The following is a 23,990-nucleotide window of genomic DNA, read 5'->3' as shown; positions in this document are numbered from 1 at the left end:
ACACAGCTCTGTAGCCAACGAAGCCAATCGTGGACGAAGCCAATGATAGACGAAGTTTACCGTTGACGAGGATGACTGTCGACGTAGTACACCGTCGACGAAGTTTACTGTCGACGAGCTACCGCCGACGAGCCCACTGTCTACGAAGCTGACTGTCGCCAATGGGCCGACCGTCGACAAGGACAACCGTCGACGAGCCTTATCGTTGACAAGGCTTATCGTCGACGAGTCTTATTTCACTGTCGTCGACGCCACCGTCTACGACGAAGCAGACGACGACGGCACCGTCGACGACGAGGACACCGTCGACGAGGCTTATACTGTTGTCAACGAGCCTACAGTCGACGAGAGGCCACTGTCCTCACCATCGACGACAGCCACCGTCGACGACGAGGCCGTCGACGAGGCGGTCAACGACGAGGCCTTCGACAACAGCAAATTAGAAGTTGAAGATGGCCTTTAGACTCGTCGACACACTCAACGTCGTCGTCGACGAAGTGACGACGATGGAGTCTTTCGTCGACGGGCGTGTCGACGATCACGTCGACGGACTGGCACCTTTCTATAGTGTAAAGGTGGCAGTAAGAGTCTGAAAACGCCAGAGACCAGGTCCCGTAGGCGTGGAGGTCAGCAGACTCAGAGGGGGAACAAAAACCCAGAGGATCCTATTTCATCCTTGGAGGCCAAGAAGAAGGAATCTCAATTCCACACCCAAGCTTAGAGAGGACTTAGCATGTCCAGAACAAACACTCTCCACGTCAGAGACAGGGGTGTCAGAAAGTCTACAACTCCTGTAGCCACAGAAGGAGACGGGCCTCTCCGTTCTCAAAGGTCCTTTGAGAAAAGGGTTCCACCGAACCTGTGACTCCTCACCTGAAGTTCACAAAAAAGACAGGACTATCGTGAAGGTCCTTAGAAAAAGGACGAAGCTTTCCACAGGTGAAGCAGAGTTGAAAATAAAGACTTCTTTGAAATAAAGTAAAAATACTTGCAGAATGTAGAAATTTTGAAGAAAAAAACTGAGCAGAGCTCAGGGAGACTCCCTTCACATGACGTGCGGTAGAAAATCTGAGGGCCTGAGCTTCTGAGGAGAAGGTTCTAGAGGGTGCGACAGCCTGATTGGCTAGAATTTGGACTATCATAACGACATGGATATGCCAGTAAAATGATTCTCCCTCAATGCTTCCTTATGTATTAATAATGTTCTATGGTACTTTCAAGCATTCTATTATTATTAAATTCTAATTTATTATTACTATGACATATTTTTATATATGTGATTTTTTACTACTATTTTATGTACCGTGGGACTCCCACTCTGACGACGGGGAATATTCAAGCATGTGAATCTATGAAAGATACCCCAATACTGGAGAAGGCCCTGACCACCTTTGATGTCCAATTCCATTCTCTGGACCTCTTGCCTCATCCTCATCCTCATGCCAGACGGTCCTGTCTTCATTATCCTGGCTTCGCCATCTGCCCACCCCACCAGTTTCTTGTGACTACTACTAAAGCTCCAGGAGCATACTGGCCATCTTCTGGATGGGTTTCCAGGACATAAAGGAAGAACCATAGAGCTATTGCATCCTTTCATGAAAAGACTAACCTCCATGAATGTTGCTAAAAGATGTAGAGTAGAAAAGGAAAAGGCTACAAAGAGAAGAAAGGGGGGTATGGGAAGAAAAGGGGGGCAAGGGAAGACTAGATCAGGAGCAGGGCAGAATGGGAGGCACACCAACAGCAGCAGATTAAAGAATGGAACATTGGATTGATAAAGAGGAAAGAAAAGGAAAATGGACCAAAAAAGGGAGGGAAAGTAGGAAACAATGGACATCTGGAGATGGAATGCAGGAAATTGAGGGCAAGAGAAAAGGCTGAGAGCAAAGGACAGAAAGTAGATCTGTTGGAGAAAAGGCCACAAGGCTGAGGAGCAGTGCTGAAAACTGAGCCAAGGCCCAGTTTTGTAAATCCAGCTGTTGTACCATGGAGATCCAGGATGTGTTATTCTTGTGTTTTCCAAGTCTAAATAACTAATAACAGTAAAGAGCCTTTGTGAAGGTTAGCTGGATATGATGCCACTGTGACTAGGACTTCAAAGCTGAAGGAGGACAGTCTTTCTGATCAGTTACTTACCTGTAATATTAGTGTTCCAGAGCCGGTACATTCTCTGGAGTGCCGTATTCAGCATGACTTCCAACACCTCTAGTTAAATAGATCGAAATTACAAAGTCTGGATATCAATAAGCATGAGAAGTTCCTATATTGTCTAACTTCACTGCACAGCCCTTGCTAAAGTTATACTTTACTGCATAACTCTTGACACTGTTACAAATACAAACGAAATGGGTACAAGGGCTGGGAAAAATAGAAATGGACCAAGTAACATCAAACTTCCAGAATATAATAGGGTAAAAGAAATGGGAGCATCAGAATAACATTATCCCTATTAACATCAGAGCATGTTTCTTCATAGAGTTCTTCGACAGGATGAGTGTAAATTTCACTAACTATTCTTGTAGAGGAGTGTGGAAACAAAGGTAACTATGCAGGGTAAATAGCCTGTATGCCATTAATAACATTAATAAATGCTTTCAGAAATTTGGACCACAAACCTGGTTATCACGACATAAGATTCAATTCTACGTTGTCTTACTGGAAAGAACTTTAGCTAAAAAAAAGGAATATGCTACTTACCAGTATGCATCTGTTCTTGGCATAGAGGGCTGCAGAGTGGTACATTATGAATAGATCGCCATCTGGTGTTGGGCTCGGATGATTGCACTTTGTTTTTCTCTTGGAGAGTCTTTTGTCTCTTGGTGACTCCTCCCTTGGTTGGTAGTGCGCATGGGCATCGGCTCCATCCTTAGATTGTTTTGCCATAGTAGGGTTAGATGGAGTAGTATAGTAGAATACAGATAAGAGTGCCCATGTAAGTGTATCTAAATAAGATAATGTTGGAACAGACACAGGTTTCCGGGGAGGCTGGGAGGGCATGTACCACTCTGCAGCCCTCTATGCCAAGAACAGATGCATACTGGTAAGTAGCATATTCCGTTCGAGGCATATGGGCTGCAGATGGTACATTATGAATAGACTATATAGCAGTTCTCTCCCTAGCGGTGGTCGCCCGTGTCTGTTGCAACTGTCTGAAACAATGTTTTTAATACTGCTTGTCCCACTCTAGCTTGTTGTGTTGTGTGCACATCTACACAATAGTGTTTTGTGAAGGTGTGCGGTGTAACCCAGGTAGCCGCTTTGCATATGTCATCTAGTGGAATGTTCCCCAGAAATGCCATAGATGCTCCTAGTTTACGTGTAGAGTGAGCTCTAGGAGGAACAGTTAATGTTCTCTTTGCTTTTAAGTAGCATATTTGAATGCATTTTACAATCCATCTGGCAATGCCCGCTTTGGAGATGGGATTGCCTTTATGTGTGGGAGAAAACGCAACAAATAGCTGTTTTGTCTTTCTGAAAGTTTGTGTTCTTTCTATGTAGTACAGTATGGCCCTTCTAACATCCAGTGTATGTAGGGCTCTTTCAGCTACTGTTTGTGGTTTTGGAAAGAAAACCGGTAATTCCACTGACTGATTGATGTGGAATGCTGAAATAACGTTCGGTAAGAATTTTGGGTTTGTTCTAAGAACCACTTTATTTTGGTGTAGCTGCATAAATGGTTCTTGAATCGTAAAAGCCTGCAGTTCACTTACTCTTCTAAGTGACGTGATAGCTATGAGGAAGGCTACCTTCCATGTGAGGAATTGTATTTCACACCTATGCATAGGTTCAAATGGTGGCCCCATTAGTCTGGTAAGCACTATGTTGAGATTCCAGACTGGGGAAGGTGGTCTTCTTGGTGGAATGACTCTTTTGAGTCCTTCCATGAAAGCTTTAATTGCTGGTACTTTGAACAGTGACAGATGTTGTCTGTTTTGTAGGTATGCCGCTATGGCTGCTAGATGCACTCTGATAGAGGTATATGCTAGGTTACATTGCTGTAAGTGTAACAAATAGCAAATGATTTGTTTAGTAGATGCGTCCAGAGGGTTGATGTGCTTACTGTTACAGTGTATAGCAAACCTCTTCCATTTTGCTGCATAGCATGCTCTGGTGGTAGGACGTCTTGCTTGTTTGATGATTTCCATGCATTCTGGTGGTAAATCTAAATACCCAAACTCTATGACCTCAGGAGCCAGATCGCTAGGTTCAGTTGTTTGGGATCTGGGTGCATTATTTCTCCATGGTTCTGTGTAAGATGCATGGGTAATAACCTTAGCTTTTGATGTGGTTCTTGTGAGAGTTGTAGCAGCGTGGTGAACCACGGCTGTCTTGCCCACGTGGGTGCCACTAGTATCATTGTCATTGAGTGTTGCTGCAGTTTCCGAACCAGGAATGGAATTAGTGGTAGAGGAGGGAACGCGTAAGCAAATCTGTTGAACCAATTTATCCACAGTGCATTGCCCTGGGACCTTTGGTGTGGGTACCTGGATGCGAATTCTTTGCATTTTGCGTTCTGATGATTGGCAAACAGATCTATCTCTGGTTTCCCCCATTTTTGGAAGAATGGCTGTAGTATTTGGTCGTGCAGCTCCCATTCGTGTACTTGTTCTGACTGTCTGCTTAGGATGTCTGCTATTTGGTTTTGAAATCCTGGTAGGTGTTCCGCTAACAGGTAGATCTTTTGAGGAATGGCCCATCTCCATATGTCCTGTGCTAGTCTGGACAGTTGGAGAGAGTGTGTCCCCCCCTGTTTTTGAATATAATACATTGCAGTCATGTTGTCTGTTCTGATCAGGACTGCTTTGCCTGTTATTTGCATTTGGAAAGCTTTTAGTGCTAGAAATATTGCTAATAGCTCTAGGTAGTTGATGTGCAGTTTCTTTTGCTGCACACTCCACTTCCCCTGTACTGTGTATCTGTCCATATGCGCTCCCCATCCGGAGAGCGATGCGTCCGCTGTTATTATCATTTGTGGAATCGGCTCTAGGAACGACCGTCCCTTGGAAATGTTTTCTGTGTTCCACCACTTCAGAGAGCGATACGTCCGGTCGTCTACCAACACCAGATCTGTAATCTGCCCTTGAGCCTGATTCCACTGTGTCGCTAGACACTCTTGTAGTGGGCGCATTTGTAGTCTGGCATGTGGTATTAGCAGTATGCAGGAGGACATCATGCCTAATAGTTGCATAAACACTTGTGCTGGTAGTGAGTGTTGTGGTTGAAATCTTTGTATTAACCCGACCATTGTCTGTACTCTGATTGGGTTGGGGTATGCTATTGCCTTTTCTGTGTCTACTGTAGCCCCCAGGTATTGCTGAATCTGGTTTGGTTGCAGGTGTGATTTTTTGTAGTTCACCGTGAACCCTAGGTGGTGCAGCAATTGAATTGTCTTCTGTGTGTTGTGAAGACATTCTTCCTTTGACTTGGCCTTTATTAGCCAATCGTCCAAGTATGGGAAGACATGTATTTGTTGTCTTCTTAGGTGTGCTGCCACCACAGCTAGGCATTTTGTGAAAACTCTCGGTGCTGTTGTGACACCGAATGGAAGGACTTTGAACTGATAGTGTTGTCCTTCTAACACAAACCTTAGGTATTTTCTGTGGGCTTTGTGAATTGGGATATGAAAGTAAGCGTCTTTTAGATCCAGTGTAGAAAGAAAGTCCCCTTTCTTCAGTAAAGGGAGTACTTGTTGGAGCGTGACCATGTGGAAGTGCTCCGAATTTATGTAAGCATTGAGAGGTCTGAGGTCTAATATTGGTCGTAGGGACCCGTCCTTTTTGGGGATCAGGAAGTATAGAGAGTATACTCCTGTGCCTTGTTGATCTTTTGGGACCTTCTCTATTGCATGCTTTTGTAGAAGTGCTAGCACTTCTTCTCTTAACAATGTCAGATGATCTTGACTCATTGGACGCTGTTTGGGGGGGATGTTTGGTGGGGTATCTGTGAGTTCTAGGCAATAACCATGTTGGATAATTTGTCTCACCCACTTGTCTGACGTGATGTTTTCCCAGACAGGTAGGAACTGTGATAGACGTCCCCCGACCGGTGTTATGTGGTCTGGGGGGAGTTCTATGAAGTCACTGTTTTGGTGTTGAGGCGTTGCGGTTATTATTATTTCCGCGGTCTCTTCCCTTATTGTTGTTACCTCTGTAACTGCCTCTTGAATTACCTCTGGGTGATGTTGGTGTGAAAGATGTGGATTGCTGATTCGTTCCTGTGTTCTTTGAGCCCCCTCTATAGGTGGATCTACGAAAGGAACCTCTGTGTGTTGGCTGTTGCAATGCTCCCATTGACTTAGCCGTTTCCGTATCTTTCTTCATTTTCTCTAATGTCTCGTCTGTGCTTGAACCAAACAATGTCTTCTGATCAAATGGTTTGTTCAGTAGGGCTGTTTGTACCTCTTGTTTGAATCCTGAGATTCTAAGCCATGCGTGCCTTCTTAGCATGACACTAGTGTTAATAGACCTTGCTGCAGTGTCTGCTGCGTCTAATGCACACTTAATGGAAGTATTTGTTATTATTTTACCTTCCTGTATTAATTGGTCTGCCTTCTTCTGATGTTCTTTTGGGAGATGTGTAAGAAGTTTTTCTAACTCATCGTAATGTGCCCTGTCGTAACGTGCGAGTAGTGCTTGTGTATTGGCTATACGCCAGCTATTCGCTGCCTGTGATGCTACTCTTTTACCTGATGCATCTATTAATTTTGACTCTTTATCTGGTGGAGGAGCCTCTCCTGTAGATAATGAGTTTGCTCTCTTACGAGCGTTTGAGACCACCAGCGAGTCTAGCGGTACATGCCCTCTAATAAATATTGGGTCCTTTGGGGCCGCTTTGTATTTTTTATCAATTCTTGGGTTTAACACCCTGGCTCTCACTGGGTTTTCGAATATCTCATCTGTGTGAGTAAGAAGACCCTTCAACATAGGAAGAGTACCTGATGTTCTCTGTGCATTAGGTAGAGTCTCTAACAAGAAATCCTCTATTTGAGGTTCTGTATGTATATCTACCTTATGGTATTTTGCTGCCCTATTAATGAGCTGCACAAAACCTGTGTTATCATCAGGTGGTGAAGGCTTTGAGGGATATAGCTCTGGGTCGTTGTCCTCATCTGACCCTACATCATAATTTTCCCATGGATCCTCCTCATCTGGGATAGTTTCGTCATCCCCTTGAGGTTCTCCCTCCCCCAGATCACTGTCTACATCTGACTGAGGTGTAGCTGGTCTTGGTGTGGAAGGTGTAGAAATATTTGGCCTATTGTGAGGAATAGGAGAAGAGGGTGTTACTCTGGGGCGAGGAGAAGCAGGAGGAGTTATATTCGTCCCCATTGTTCTCTTTTTTGAAGGAAGAGGTTTATCTTCTGACTGTTCACTCTTTCTCTTCTTCGTGACCACTTTCCCAGTTTGTGGATCAATAAACAAGATCTTTTGTTTGGGATCTGTCTGCTGCTCCTGAATCGGTACCGAGGGTCCTGGTTCCGAGAGGTGCTTTTGTTTTCGATCGTCAGATCTTGTTGTTTTCGAAACCGAATGTTTGCTCGATTCCGACTTTCTTGGTATCGAGTGTCTCTTGGGCGATAAGTCATATTTATGTTTCGACATGGAATGTTTCGATCCCGAGCTGTCCTTTGTATGTAGCCTCGGTGCCGAAGTCGATGTCGCCCTTTTCTCGGATCCGACCTGGTGGGAGTCCGAGTGTTTCGGTTTCAGTTTCGGTTTCGTTGCCGGGCCTGAAGGCGGGGCGTCGGAAACTTTTTTCAGCGGTTTGACCGGGCCCGAGGGCGGGGTCGTTACCGCACGGGGTCGGTTTTTCGGTAAGGGGACGTCGTCACTCACGGTTTGTTGCTCGATGAGTTCTTCAACCTCCGACTGGTCCCCTTCCGACCCCGACTGGTCCTCTTCTTCCTCGATTTGTTCGTCTCCGAACAGCTCCGGGATCGCTTCCGCCTGCATTCTGGAAACCTCGTGTCTTCGAGCTCGACGATTTCTAATCGTTAGCTTGGAGGAGAATGCTGCGCAGGCTTCGCAGTCCCTGGATTCGTGTTCAGGCGATAGACAGAGGTTGCACACCTCGTGTAGGTCCTTGTGTGGGAACTTAGCACCACACGGTGGACATTTTTTGAATGGAGTCCTTTCCATGGACTCCGGGCTTGACTGCGTCGAGAAAGGCCTCCTGTTCTTCGACGTAGCTCCAAGTTTTTCTCTTCTATTTTGAATTTGTAACGCGTCGGAATGGAAATGAACGCGTTCGAATAACAATACCGTCGAATTGGAAATGGAATACGCGCCGAAAATCACTTTCTTGCGAAGTTGATCTGGAGCGTCTCGATCTTCATCCGAACCCGATGGCGGAAAAAAACAATCTAAGGATGGAGCCGATGCCCATGCGCACTACCAACCAAGGGAGGAGTCACCAAGAGACAAAAGACTCTCCAAGAGAAAAACAAAGTGCAATCATCCGAGCCCAACACCAGATGGCGATCTATTCATAATGTACCATCTGCAGCCCATATGCCTCGAACAAAAACTTACACTCAAAAAAGGTTTCAAAAACACAATAAGATCGAAGTATTTTTTTTAAAGACTAACCTACTTAAATTTCACTGTCAAGAAAGAGTACAGTGAATCTGCTCCAGCAAACTGCAAAAGGTTAAGGCACGTCTGCAGCGAAATCACAGAAGAGTTGAGTATGTCCCCCTGAGAAACACAGGTGACATATTACAGAAGTGCCCTAGGGGCACAACGGGCATTTGCGCCCGCTTTGAGTGCCCCCGGGGCACTTTTGTATTACAGAAGGGGTCGCAGACGCTTGTGTCTCCCTTTCAGTAATACCAATAGCGCTGGCTCACAAAGCGCCAGGGCTATCTTCGGAGGGCGTTCCTCCAATTACTTGGGGTCATCGCCCCATGCAAATGAGAGAATCCCTTTGCTTCTGCTTCCGCGCCATATTACAGGTGCGGTCACAGAGGCAAAGAAGCTGTTAGGTTGCGCACTGTTAGTGCCTCCCCTGATGGCAACCCTCTGGAGGGGTAAAGGGGGTACCATGGACCCTCCAGACATTTCATTTCAGTCGGGTGCAATCACTCACTGCATCGGCCTGCAAGGGGATCTGTATTCCCCCTTCAAAGTGCAGGCGGTTTGCCGCCTGCACTGTGAAAGCACAGAGCGGCTTCGAAGCAGCCGCCTAGTTTTTTGCAGGAATGTGCCGCCCACAGGGCAGAGCGAGCTCACGGCTGCCCTGGGGGGAGGGCATTCATGTTATTATGGTGCATTTTCATTGTTTGCGCTGGGCCCACGGTTTAAAAGGTGCGCCAGGCGCAAACAATGAAAATGGGCCATTTGCATATTACGGCCCCAGATGTGGAATTTATTCCATGTGATGAAGAAATTCCGCACACCAGAACAGTTTGAGCCTAGGTGGTATTATCAAAGCCATCTTGTGTTGAAATTTGTTTGGATTTGGTAATGATTTGGACATCAAAAAGGGGGAGATAAAACATACAATGACTAGCTCCACATATTTGCTGAAAGAATGCCCTGTAGAACACTTCTACGTGAATCCGAAGAGTAGGGTACATTTCGGTCATAGACAATCCTCACTTTACCAAAAACACAGTGTAGAGCTTCAAGCTCGAATTTACCAACAGAATACCTTTGAAGACAACTACATAGAATGCCCACTATTACTAATTTTCAATTTCTTTCAGAAACCACTCAGTTTCACAATATTGGAGTCTAATTGGACAACGCTCAAGATACGGCAGAGCTGCACTTCATGATGTATTTTTTTAGGAGTGGTATGCAGTTTGGATCAAGAAGTTTTTTGTCTCAAACAAATAAGAAGGCTTTTATGTATAGACAATACAAAGACTTATATCTTGTCGTGGAGTGTAGTTTAACAATGCTGCTGCAGACATGGATCAAAAAAATCTGATGTTAAAAATCTCCCACATTTGAAGGAAAGAAATGGTTGAAAAATAATAAACGGCCCTAAACTAAAGATGGCACCTAGCATCCTCCCATGATTGCTATAAAAGTTTTTTTTTTTTAAGGGACAGATTAACTTTCAAAGTCCAAATGTTAATTTGACAACAAACAAAGACAAAGTGAATTGATGGGGAGGCTTGAGACAATGTTCTAGAGCCATTATGACCACAACTGAGTTACTTCCACTTAAAGAAGTTTATTGGTGAAATGGAATAAATATTCCAAAAAGCCTTGCAGGATCGGACCCCTTTTGTCAGGAAATAGGACGATAGCATGTACTGGTGTAGAAAACCCAACGAGGTGTCTATGACCTACAAACTAAAGGCAATTGGTCTCTCGTGTGCATCTCCACTAGGAGTAGTGAATATTTCTGATATCTACGGACAGAACTCTTCTGTGTGTAAGAAAACATTCCTCTGATGTCTGCTTCATATATGTGAAGTTACAATGACTTGTTCAGTACGGAGTGTGTCTGTAAGACCTCAGTGTTGAGAATGTCACAGGATTCAGTTGCATATTATGCTTCTACAATTGTTCAGTACTGAATCTCTCTATGGTATTATCCTTATAGACGATACACTCTTGCATCCATGGTGGCTCCTCTCTGTGCACACCCAATCTCTGTGGTGCTCTTATATGCAGACTCCATGTGTGGATTCTGCTTCTTGATTGAGTCTCTACCGACTATGCTGTTGCAGTAATTTCTCTTCCAAACAGAATCATTATGGTGTATCTAGAAAAAAAGCCTATTGTATTCCATCTGCATATAACATTTCTATGGGCCGGCTGTGGATGCTATCTCTAGGATATTAGTCTATGGGATCCTTTGTCCAGTTTTACAGACTTTATGTACAATATAGCTCTACAGTCTATCTGTAGACATTCAATCTTCATGGCCCCTTTGTGTACAGAAGGTTGCCCTGGTCTTTCTGAAGTGAAAGCGTCTATGGCCTCTGTGTATATTATGCCTCTCTATAGCAGGTGCACAGAATGTGTCCCCACTTCATCTATGGCTATTACTTCTTTATAGGGTCTCTATTTACAGAATATCTAAAGGGTCTGCAGGAAATGTTATTTCTTCACTCTATACACACCTATCACCTTTTTTCTGTTCTCCATGAACACTAAGACTGTAGGCTAATTTCTATTTGCACCTCACTTCTGAATAGCATGATCACATGCATAACATTTTTTTACCTATGTAAATGTTTACATATCAAAGGCTTTGTCGTACAAGCCTAGCTAAATGAGGCAACTAAGGCCACAATAACCTAACAGACAAAATGTGTACTGCTGATGCACACTGGCAAAGTAGTTCTTGTGGTTGATTGTGATAACACTTCACAAGTCTGCCTTTGGAAAGTCAGAGATGGTGCAGTAGTTTGCTTTTGTGGATCTTGTAAAGGTTATACATAGATGATGCTGTTTGGGATAACATTTCTTGTTAAATTAAGGCCTAAAATGTGCCTATTACTTTGAAGTAAAATGCTTATGAATCTGGTGGTTTTGTTGGGACATTGTAGCTACCTGTAGAGTACTCCTGAGATGGAATGTGTAAAAAAAGAGCACAATGAAGACTGTGCATGAAACTACTCTGTGGACAAGGCGGGCTTCACAGATAAGGTGTGTAGCCATTTATGAACTCGAACGATGCACAGATGTGCAGATTTTCGAGGACTTTTTGGAGAAGGCGTGCAGTGTTTACAGGGTATTAATACCATGCGATTATGCAACAGCTTTCTATGCAAACTACTTGGATGTGCAAGCGAAGTTGTACAATTGTATTTGTGAGCCTCATTAAGGTAACACGCTGCAGAGTAAGTGCATAATCATTTAAGGACTTTGTGTAGAAGGTGTGTGGTTATGTTTCCGGACTCCGCACAGGTGGAGTGACCCTGCCAGAGGAGTTCGGCTCCTAGCAAACCTTGGCAATGAACAGAACGCACGGTACGAACAGGCCAGCCCAGCCTTGGTCTCTACATTCCCAACCTGTGGTGGTGGTAGGTTTTCATTTGGAACTACAAATCTCAAAGATGCCTTGGAGGTGCATGATCTTGATGGCCTGCTCTCGCAGCTCCCTAGAGCACAATGTGAGCAGCATATAAGCAGGAAAGGAGAAGGCGGCAGTGGGTGCCATGCGGTCCTGTGGTCACCGGAAGGAAGCACTGACCCTTCTTAGCTGGTCCTGTAACTGCTCCCTCATTGATTCTGGACAATTATCCACCTGTCGCTTCAAATCGCTGCACCGGGACTGCAAGCTTTCTAGCGCCTTCCTTTCCAGGTCAACCTTTGCCCTTTCCTGAATAGTGGAAGGGTGGGGAAGAAAGGGAGGGGGAAAAAAAGAGAAAAAACACACTTCTCAAATCCACGCCATGCATAAGCTGCAGTATTAGAAATATTAGAGATGGGATCGGCTGGAGAGTGGAAGTAATGCCCCTTTGGGACTGGAACCAAAACCCAGAGGACCTTCTAATAAGTAGAACTTTTGAGTAGGGCTCGTGGGAGGACAACTAATTTCTTGCCGATTAGGATTAAAATGCAGTGAGAGGGCTATGTCCTTATTTGGTATTCCAACAGGATCTATTACCATATAATCTGTGTCACAGCCCTCCTCCATTGCCATCAGAGTCAGAGGTAACCCAGGATGCTGGTTGAGATGCCAATTTTTAGGGAGGCTTCACTACAGTGGCAACGCAAGGACACTGCTATGTTTTACGGTAGATTTTTTTCACTTTTTCAGAAGATAAGACATGCTGTGCCCTGTGGAAAGGCTGCAGTTCACCCTCACACCTTACCAAAACAATCAGTCCTGGTCTGGGGGTGCAACCCATGATCCTGGGAGCTCCTGGCATCTACTGTTTATTCCAATCTTAGGACGTATGAACAGAAGGGAATTTTCAATGTCACCCCCGGGGTCACTTGCTGACAATTGCACCCCATGACTCCCTCAACCAAGTTTGGCCTCCTCTCTCCAGCCGACCAACACATGAGCTAGAGGGTGATTAAATAAATATCTGCAAATATTACAGAAGTTTAGCACATTCCAGACATCAGCACTGTGTTACCAGACAGCCAAGCCTATCCCAAGATACACACAAAGCCAAAACAATCCTGTTGTCAAAGATATGTAAAAACACTCATACTCGCAGAGACACAACCAACACATACTAGGGCACCAATAACCACAACCCCACGTTTTCATGCAGGCCAGGTAGCAAAGCACACAGATGCACACACGCAAAAGTAAAACATTACCTACCTGTAACAATATTTTGCCACGTGAGGCCTGCTGACAATTCACATGCATTATCCTCCCATCTACTGGCTTTACTCCTTAGTGTCTATAAGCGTTATCAGGAAAAACACTACTTCAGTCAGTAGGTGTGAACTCGAGAGCAGTGTCGTTAATAGGCCCTGTCAATTAAGTACGACAAATCCCCCAGTGGCCCTCCCCACTACAATAATTACATTTCACCCCTTACCCCAAGTCACTGTGTTGGAACAGATCTGACCTCAATCTAATTTATCTCAGAGTAAGGTAGGTGGGTGACCTGAACATCTATCAGAGACACCATATTGTAAAACTATTATGACTGGCAAGATTTCTTTTTTTTTTTCTTTGGCACTAAGAATCTATTCTAGATTATTACACTCTATACAATCCTTCAAAGTGACAATTCAAGGTCAAAGCAGTTTTTAATCCATTTTTAGGAATCACTTAACCCACCTCTGCACTAGGTCTCGGAGTCAAGGGAATAGTACGCCTTGACGTGCAGGTCGCCTCTATAGACATCTCTTATAGGGGGTGCCCACTACTGCACATTTTTTTCATATGCACGACGGGCTCTTTCTAGGTGTTGCAAAAACTATGCACCACCTCCTCAAGGAGATAAAGTGTTGCCTTATCCATTTGCTGGTCTATAAACTGATACCAGAGCTCCTCTGGCAGCGATAGTGCGTGTAGTACTTTCTTGCTGGCATCTGGGCTTTTGAAGAAAGCTCCTATATACCACAAAATCTTGTACCATTCTAGGTACAGAATCCTAGAGGTGGTTGCGGTTATAAAATCTAGTGCAAGGTTTATCTCGTTACAATTTTATGCACTAATCTGACGTTCTTTTACCCAAAAAGGATGGCAATAAAAATGCCTTTATGACAAAAATGTACATTTGTGTACTGGGTTAATTTGGTGGTGGTACCATTAATCGTGTCAAACAAAGTACACCTGGCTTAAGTCCTGGAGGTACCAAAAAAGAAGCCTTGTAACACCCAGCCTTCTCAAGTAGGATATACTGTCGCTAAGTACACCAACAGAATTTAAAGTATTTTATTTTATAAAGTGTCCCACAGTTTAATGATGGCATCCTTTTATCTATGCCACATGAAAAAATGTTTCAACTTCATGGCACAGCACTCTCTAGTGACAGGTCTGCTAGCCTGCACCTGTAAATCCAGATATTGTGTATCAATATTGTTAAAGGAAGTCAAATGCTTTGACGGATTGGAAAGATGAATGCCGCCTACCCCTACACAGACAATCCTTTAGGCCAGCATCAACACATCTCTGGATGCTGCTAATCTTGAGTTGGGAACATGATGACGGGGAACGTCACTATGTCCTCTTCCTGCTCCAAGACTTGTCTGAGGCCCTATTGGGCTCTCATGCAGAAGTGGGGAGCATCGACTGGCCGGTTTAAGGGGATTGGATAAAAAATTTAAAGTTAAATTCCATTGTTCTTTAGTATCATAAAATACATTAACCACAGCCCCCAGAACTTTTCTACCTTGGGGTACTTTTTCAATAGCCCTTTCACTGTAAAGGTCTTCAGGAATGGTTTGTATGCCATCATGGATTCTTTTAAAATTAGCTACAGTAACGTCTATCGCCTTGTCAGGCTCCCCTGCTCGATGGACTTCCACAGGTTATAGGTTATTTTTCTTCCAAGACGCCCCTCGTGTGTAATTTTCACATCCTGATTGGGCGGCTGTATGCATTGGTCCATGATGTCTCCGGTGTGACTTTTCCTAGGTGGCTTTCTCCTGGTCTATGCAATTGTTTGGAGTGTAGGTATATTGCCTTAAAGCTGCTTTGTAAAAAAGTATCCCATCTCTAGAATCATGTTGCCTTGAGGTCTCGTTGACATGCTTTACTTTCAGCAAATTATGATCTGGGGTCTTTGAAACTCACTCTGGATTTTCAAGCAACAATTGCGTTAAAATTGCTGTTAAAAACCTGTTTTGACACCAAATGCTTGAAAATAACTTTGGCGCCAAAGCATACTCAAGCGTTCTTTTTTGTTGTTGTTCAGCAGCATACTTAAGATGACCAGAAGCTGTAGGGTCATTCTTTTCAGGCCAAATTCACCTGCCAAAGAGGGAACGTTTATGTGGCCTATTTAACCAATTCATTGGCCTCAGCAGAGTCTATCTGAATGTACTACTTATCAAACATGATGAGATTTATCTATATGGCCATTTTTAGCCATTTTGCAAGGGGAGAACCCAACTGCCCTTCCCTTACTTTTACAACCATATAATGTAATTCAATGGTCTTCAGGGTTCCACCACGTTGCAAGACTCAAGCTGGTTATTGGTAGAAAGTCTGTGACACGGATTACCAAGTCCACATTCCCGCATGGTTTCTAGAGCCCGCTATTTCTTTTGTCAAAGCTCAAGCATCCTATGTCTAAAGCACGGACAGGAAGCCCAGGTTGGATCAATGTCAGACCGAAGACTTGTTTATTCACAAAACATGCATCGTCCATGCCGTCTTGTCTACACAGAAAAGACGTGGCTTGGCAGTTCGGGCTGGACTGTTCCCATGAGGCACAGGGTCAGACTGATTTGCATATAGCCATGTCTGAACTGGGGTGGCAGAGTGGGCTAAAGAACGGGGATGGATTAAACCCAGATCTTTTGACTGGGTGTGAGGGTTGATTGATTCAGATGCTCAGTCCATCACCACCCCCTTTTGTACCGCTTTTGGCCACCATAAGTGTGGCAGGGTATGCTCAGACGTGAGTCCCTTGCTCACTTTACCACTGGATTCAAGCAAGCCGGGCTGAAGACGGCTGAAATGCCAGAAACCGGTCCTCGGAAGCTTGTTTACGGTCCAGGAAAGACATGGCTTGGCAGTTCGGGCTGGACTGTTCCCATGAGGCACAGGGTCAGACTGATTTGCATATAGCCATGTCTGAACTGGGGTGGCAGAGTGGGCTAAAGAACGGTGATGGATTAAACCCAGATCTTTTGACTGGGTGTGAGTGTTTGATTGATTCAGATGCTCCGTCCATCACCCCCCCCTTTTGTACCGGTCTTGTCTACACACTTCACCTGGTGTAATGATCCACATTGTCTGCGCATGGTTTCTGAGCGCAGCCTGGTACTTCCACTGTGCTTGCGAAGGGACGAATGGACAGGAGGATCTGTAGATGGAGCAGAACACGCGTGCCGAAGCACCAAAAAGCAGCACGAGTCAGACTCCAGCGGCCATTTGCTGTCTGTGTGCAGAACCTCCAGTTGTGCCACATGCTTCCTCACCAGCTCATTAAAATTAAAAGAACTCTGGAGGTCAACATACACCGCGTTCCAAACAACGCCCAAGACTAGTGAGGGAGAACTCATGTGCATGCCTCCTCCAAGTCGCCCACCTTGGACCACAACGCATCTCCCTCGCCAGCCAAGGCCTTCTCCGCGCGAGGGGGCACTCTCACAGACGCAAAGGAAGGCACCCCGGAGCATGGAACACTGTGTTCTAGTTCAATTGAAAAATCGTTGCAACGTGTCTGCATGCGACCCTCTGAGGCAATGGAAGTTTCCGTGGTCGTAGTTTGTGTAACAAGGGCCCTTTCAGTGCTGCATTGAATCGATGTGTTAGGAGCAGCACCTCTTTCAGACAGAGAAAACTGTAATGGAAGCTGGAGTAGAGTCGAAGGGAGTTACTGTCATGCCCTCGAGTTAGCAGCTCCCATCCAGCTAGCGGTTATCTTTCTTTCTTTTTTATGTTTAACTAGCAGTTATGAAGACTATTAGATGGCGGTATAAGGCAAAACGTGAATATAATAGGCTCAAGTGGCAAAACTATGCCTTATTACCAGACACACTTTTCTTTGAGAAATGCACTCACCTTACAAGTAATATACACACACATGTTGCTTGTACACATATAATAAGTGTACACAATTAGAGGTACATATTGACACATTCAACAACACACATTTTCGTAAATCCAAGTACACATTTTCAAAACTATACACATAGCATTTCAAAAATTCACAACTTCCCACCAACACACGGTCTCATATTACTCAGGCTCGCACCCATGCATGCGCAGCTTCACACTGGCGCCCATTCTCACAGCAGCACACAATGAAGCGAGCTTTTCCAATGGCGCCGGCTCAGAAGCAGGCAGGGCACAGAACCCGCTGGCGGCCTTGATCAACAGAGGTTATTGAACATGCAGCATTAGGCGGGGCATCCCCGATCATGGTTATAAATTAGTCAGGAACTCCGTTTGTCAGTGTTAGATTAGGGATCAGACTGGTCAGTGTTATTGAGCCCCCACTAATTATTAGTCAAGCCCCCGTCCCCAGATAAAGTATTAGTGTGGTTAAAAAGGGTAATCTAACTTGCATTATTGGTGTTCCGAGGGGTTACCCTTTCCTCCCACTAAAATACGTCCTGTTTGAGACACAAAGTATTCCACAAGAAAAGTCAGGAAGTGGAACGTGTCTAGGCACGGGTCGGTGGGGATTCATACATACCCTACGAGGGTGACAGACTAGCTCCAGGGTGACTACTCTAGCATCCAGTGTTCTCTATGGCTCTCATATATGCAGTAGCTCGGGCACACCTTATTAGTTCGTCGTGCTCTTTTTGATCCAGCAGGCTGGGATGTCTTGAGCCCTCAAGGCGCTACAAGCTCTCCGATAGCTCTCGAAGACTCAACCTGCTCACTGCGGCCCCTCTTGAGACCAAAGGCTCATCAGGGGTTTAGCAGATGGAATGCTGAAGGCGTCACAACCAATCAGGAAAGGCTTGGGGCGCCAGTCACACTATCATGTTAGGCAGATGTGAATCATTAGATTACGCAATCAGAGGAGTTCTTATGCTTCTCCCGTTACGTTTACTGAACCATATTGGTGCACAAGATTGCAGTAACTATTGCTTGCCAAGGATGGTACCAATTATTCCAATGGCTAGCCTGGTTAGTTCTTAAAGGGGAGGGGTGGTCTCACACTGGGTCCTGTGTGCCTTCTAGAAGTTCTTCTGGGCTCTTCTTGTTCTCTTCACTCATTTTGCCCACTAGTTGAGTTAGCCTGCTTTTAACATATCTTTGCAGCCCCACTCAATCCCAGTGGGTAATGGGGCCCAGCCAATCCACAGAAGTCCTGCTTGCTTTACCTTGGATCCTGTCTTTTTCCAAGGGACCGCCTATGACATGCCTTTTCTCTATTTCAGTAATTTTTTATTGAAAACAAAGCATATATACATGGTGCAGAGTGAAACACATGGGGGATGGGAAAAGACAGGGAAAAGCGGGGGGTGAGGCCAAGCATGGTCTTGGTTGGCTTGTGCCTGTTTGTCCATGTTCTCATGCTTGCCTCTTCTTCTCGTCAATCTTTCAGTCTTCCCCCATGCCCCTTACAGACTGTCTGATTGTCTTTTTGCTCCCCTGGTTCTAAAGGGCTTTTTCGCTGGACCGTCTCAAGGAGCCCTGCCTGTCCTCTGACCTTCACAGGTGCAGCTTGTTGCAGTGCATTTTTCTGGGGCCCTCTTGGGTCCCGCAAGTGCTCTTTGTTGTCCATTGCTTATGCCTACTCTCCAGGATCCACCGAGGTTACGTCTGTTCTTCAGGAATCTCCCTGCCTGTTGTACTGGGTTCCTATAGGTTTTCATGGGGAATCTCCTTTAGAAATAATGGTCTCCAGGGGACCTCCTCTGTCCCGCCTGATCTCCGGGAAACCTACCAAGCTGGCCTGGTCTTCCAGGGAGCTTCCGGAGTTACCTCCTGAAGTCCAGGGGTTGTAGCTAGACCTCCAGGGGCAGACTATAATCCCGGGGTCTGTTCACTCACACGGAGCTCTGATGTTGGTTATGTTATGCCAGCTTGATCTGTGTACCAAAGAGCAACCTTATATACCGGGTTGCATTTATGGTGTATTGCTTGAAGATTCTATTAAGTGTTTGGCTAAGGACAGCTTTAACTGTCTGTTGCCAAACGTTGGTGCCATTGATCAGCTATACAGGAGAGTGAAATGTTGTGGACAGTTCCAAGTTTACAACCTGTGTCATTAACATAAGATTTGGGCACTCCAATGACAATGTAGTCCATTTAATTTAATGCATGATCTAATGACAATGACACCACTATGTGCATCGCAGGCATACATTCAGAATGCACGCCTGACGTGTTGCATTTGCTAATGCTTGTTTTACACGTGACCAAGTGAGCTTGCGAGGCACATTTAGGGTACCACTTTTCCTTAAAGTGTTTTATCACTCCCCAACCTGGATACAAAAGTTCCTCCCATGATGAGCAGAGATTTGTAGAACTTTCTAAGCCAAGAACAGTCTGCACCAGCATGAAGCTTCATAAGGAGAACATTCAGCTTGGTTTCCTTTTATTTAGGTCCATGGGCTGGTGGTGCAATAAAAGCACCCATGTACCCTCTTGTACCTACTTTTTTGAAAGGGGGAGAGGAAATCGTAGGTTTGGAAACGTTGGTATCCAGCACAATGAAAACTACACTTTTTGGTCCTGCAAGTCAAAAAGGTCATACCTTGGGAGCGAGCCCAGGTCACATTACCTAACTTGGGAGAATTTCATCCTACACATCACTTCTTGGGAGAACTACCAGCCCCCAAGTCTCATCTTGGCTGAGCATCCAAACCACAAGACGCACCACCTTCAATATTGAATTGCACATGGTGGAACCCATTTTTAGACCTACCCTAATACCAGCTTTAGCTGTCTCGTCTGCTAATGTAAGCAAACAATTCATAAATAAAACATACATACATATTTACAAACTCACAGGTGTCTTCCAGTCAGCAGTCTCCAGCCATTGGTCTGCGAACTGTTAGCCACATTCAGCTTCCACCCACCTCAGCATGGGGCACGCCCATGCCAGCCACTGGCTCTCCTGCAGGGTCAGTGGCTCTATTTTGACTGATAACATTTGCCTAACAAAAAGCACACTGCAGGACAAGAGTTGGTGGAGCAAACCAGTACTTTATCAATGTTCTTTTTCTGACCGTTCTTTATACTTTGTTTATTAATTTTAAATCATCCTTTCTTCAGCTTTCAATAGTTCAAAGCTAGCAGTCCCATTTTTCCTCCAATATGGATCCTAATTCCCTGTGATTTGCGTTAAATTATTATTTTTTAAATGTCTAGACCTGCCCTAAATACACCAGCCTGCTAGGAATCATTCATAAGGTTCAATTAAAATTATATATATATATATATATATATATATATATATAGTTTTACATATACATTTTTTTGTTGCAACTATATAGAAGCCATGTTCAGGCAGTGGCACGTCTTTCTTCTTTGTTTTATGTTGTGGCAGATATGCAAAAATAAGAGAAAAAAAATAAGAATTGCATTAGCTTGGGCCAGACCTATTGGCTCGGCCAATGCTCCTTAGTTATATGGTGCATTGTGAGAGAGTTTCTAGGTAGTGTGGTACACAGTGTCCACAGCTTTTCAACTGCAATGGAACCTAAACAAACGTGTGCCATAACTGGTGGATCACCTGTTCATTGGTACAGCTTCACTTAAATTTCAGGTCTTACTGGCCATTCTAGCTCAATCAACCATGCTCTCTGGTTCCAGCCTGCATAACATGCTTTAACCCAATCAAACTTCTGTTCCAAGTTTTACAAGACGTTGGTCCAGTTATGGTCTCCAGTTCCTGGCAACATAACTTATTTTGGCCATATTCTGTCAAGTTCCAGGTCATATGATGAACCTTGTCCCAATCGCAGTATCTGGTTTCGGTCATATGAAGTGCTTTGATACAATCATGTTCTCCGGAGTCAGGTCACATAACCTATATTGGCCCAATGATGCTCTTTAGGTCCAAGACACATGAGGCATGTAGATCCAATTGTGCTCTTTCGTACCAGGCCGCATAAAATACTTAATCACAATCATCCTACTCTTTGGTGCGAGGCCGCATGATGCTCTTTTACCCCATGCTGCCTGGCTCCAAGTCACAGTATACCTGCACCGAAATTGTTAAAAACAATTGTAGGGGCCCAAGACTTTTCTTAAGGCTCACCACCGGCATTGTTCAGTCCCAGGGCTGCCTGATGCTGCAGTCTTGATTTCAGCTCATTGATTTTTCTACCATCATCTTACACTTCTCACCGTTTCAGCTCACTCTTGCAAGTTCCTTCTCTTCGCATTTGTCACTATTATCCAGTCTATCACCTCCATCTATGTTTTTTGCCATGGTCTTGGTTGAAGGGGTCAAAGTCTGATGATGAAAAATAAGGTCCAGTCCCGAAAACTGAGTGCTGGTGCCCACTACCTGCAGTCACTGACACAAACTAAGGACCTCATGATGCACCATGGTCCAAGTGAACTGAACAGGCCACAAGAAGGAAACTTGCCTGTCAGGTTGCCTGGTGCTTGGGCCTAATCGGAAACTCCTGTTCAGGGTCACATGATGTGGATCGACCAGTCATGCTGCCCGAATCCGGCTGACACAATCCTTTTAATCTTCCTCTGTGTCGGAAGTTACTGCCTGCTAGAAGCAGGAAGATTGGGTGTTCGGTCACATTTGACATTCTACAACAACAAACAGAACCAGAATAACCTGCTCTTCCAGGTACCTAAATCTTCCAGGAAAGAGGATGTTATGAATGTAACCACAAGCATTCATTGGCGAACAATGCGATCTCCAGCCTTAAACAGAACACAAACCAGAGAGCAGAAGGGCACCCACGCGCACACGATTCCATGTCACATTCAACACAAGTCAGAATCAAGATGGATCTCGTAGTGATCTCTTCAGTCACCAAGTCTTACCTTTCAATAGTACATACTGTGCACTATTACTGGCTTGTTCTTCTATGGGGTCTTTAGAGAAGTTGGCCAGTGGTCTGTCGGTCACTTAAACAAGTTAGAGAGCTGTGCACCAACCCTTTGCATCATGGGATACAGACTCCTACACAGCTCTTTGGACAAGCCCGTAACCTTTGTAGGATGAAGTCAACTATATGAGCAGGTGTCCCACCAGGCTTTGCAGCAGGCTGGAAAAGGTACCACTCACTATTAAAAGGAAGAGTGCGAAAGACCCACCACCGAGCGAGAAAAGAGCTGGCCATTGGCAGGCGTAGTGGTGCAGACAGTTCTTGCTGCAGGAGACACCCCCTGCACTCGTGTCGGCAGGCAAACCTACCTTATCACGCTCCCGCTGGATGCTGGAGTCCAGATCTGTGAGTTTATGCTGCAGCTGCTCCACTGCCTTTTGCTCTTGTTGCAGCTGGGATATCTCGGCGTCTCGCTCTCCCTGCAGCAGCGCCCGCTCCATCTCCACCTGAACAGACACAAGCAGTCTTTTGAGTTATGTACAAACATGAAGGAAGCGCTGGTACCTCCAACTTATCCACAATCCAAATAGAAAGTTCAGTCCCCCAAAAAAAAAAAAACTCTGCAGTTGTACCCACCCAAAGTTTTCACCTGCCCCAATATTAAAAACGATATGTCAGGGTGCTCAAAACTGGTGTATTTTCTGAAACAATTTCTTGAAATTATAAAAAACGCGACTGTCATTTACAGCAACATTTTAGCATTAAATGGGTCATGTCCTGTGTAGGTGCAAGGACGCATTTCACGAGAAAAGAACAGTAGCTTGCATTCTGTTAGTTTATGTTATTTCCATACTCTTACAATAGGAATTTCACCCAAAACGACATGAAATTTCGCAAAGCAAGAAATGGCAGAAATTCTGTGACATTATGCCAGGATAATAAAATTTTCATCCAGAAATGATGTGGCATTTTGCCAGCATACATCAACCCGAAGCAGAGAGGAGAATTCAAGCAAAGGGACAGGTCTTGGAACTGGGACACCAGCCTTGGGTAAACTGTGTACACACTTATGATGCGGACCACCTAACTACAAATACCAGGTATGGGGTCCGGTGCTAATTCCAGATTAGCTAACGACTAGAGCGTTCGACCTCGGAGCTGAGGAACCAGGCTCGAGTCTCGGCAGGAACGCTCAACATCCTGCGATTCCGGAAAATCACTTAACCTCCCTGTGCCTAACAAAAATGAATGTGTCCATCTGTTAACGCAACTGGTGCTCATGGAAAGCATTGGATACCTCTGGGTCTAGTTCATGCTTTATAAACCCACCCCAAAAAAGATCACAGATATATCCCTGATGTTTAAAAGAAAGTGCTCATTACATTTGTGTAAATGTAAATAAGTTGTGTGTGTATATATATATATATATATATATATATATATATATATATTTATTTTCACTGAAAAAAACATAGGTTTTAGGGAAGTTATAGTTAGTTGGGCATTTCACTCTTACAATACCATAGATATTCTGCTGTTATAGTTAGTTCACCTAACTATAACTCGCGCCCCCGCAATGCACTGCTGATGTCACATATTACATCACTGATGACATCTCAAATGACATCACTGATTACATCTCAAATGACATCACTGATGACATCACCCAGTGACTGTTTCTGTAAAGTTTAAACACGAGATATATATATATATATATATATATATATATATATATATATATATATACACACCAAGGTGTATTGAAGAATGAGTGGTTGGAGGATTTAGTAGGTGCGTGACTGACTGTAAAAGTGAGCGATTAACAGTGTCTTACTGAATGCATGGGTTAGTGACTAAACTGTGTGAATGTCTATATCAGTCTGTCTGTTGCCGTGGAAGCTGCTGCATGGGTTGGTCAGTAGCTACATGAGTGTTACATGGGTTATTGATTGGTTG

The 23,990-nt window shown here is 44.6% G+C and overlaps 1 protein-coding gene across 19 annotated transcripts in view; it reads right to left on the bottom strand.

The window, feature by feature from the left end:
• PHLDB1 (pleckstrin homology like domain family B member 1) overlaps window positions 1-23,990 on the bottom strand; it is a 437,675-nt gene that overhangs the window by 134,437 nt on the left and 279,248 nt on the right. For 16 of the 19 annotated variants that reach the window (XM_086956721.1, XM_086956728.1, XM_086956729.1 and 13 more), the window contains 2 exons: window positions 22,403-22,540; window positions 12,157-12,285 (listed from right to left, as the gene is read on the bottom strand). In XM_086956721.1, the coding sequence (XP_086812847.1) occupies window positions 12,157-12,285; window positions 22,403-22,540 (267 nt within the window). The remainder of the gene's footprint in view (window positions 1-12,156; window positions 12,286-22,402; window positions 22,541-23,990) is intronic. The other 3 variants (XM_086956734.1, XM_086956726.1, XM_086956737.1) reach the window with 1 other exon arrangement.

The sequence above is a fragment of the Lissotriton vulgaris genome, chromosome 2_1 (assembly GCF_964263255.1).
Source record: "Lissotriton vulgaris chromosome 2_1, aLisVul1.2, whole genome shotgun sequence".
Lineage (NCBI taxonomy): Eukaryota > Metazoa > Chordata > Amphibia > Caudata > Salamandridae > Lissotriton > Lissotriton vulgaris.
The sequence above is the reverse complement of the archived record's forward strand: the minus strand, read 5'-3'. Positions and strand labels throughout refer to the sequence as shown.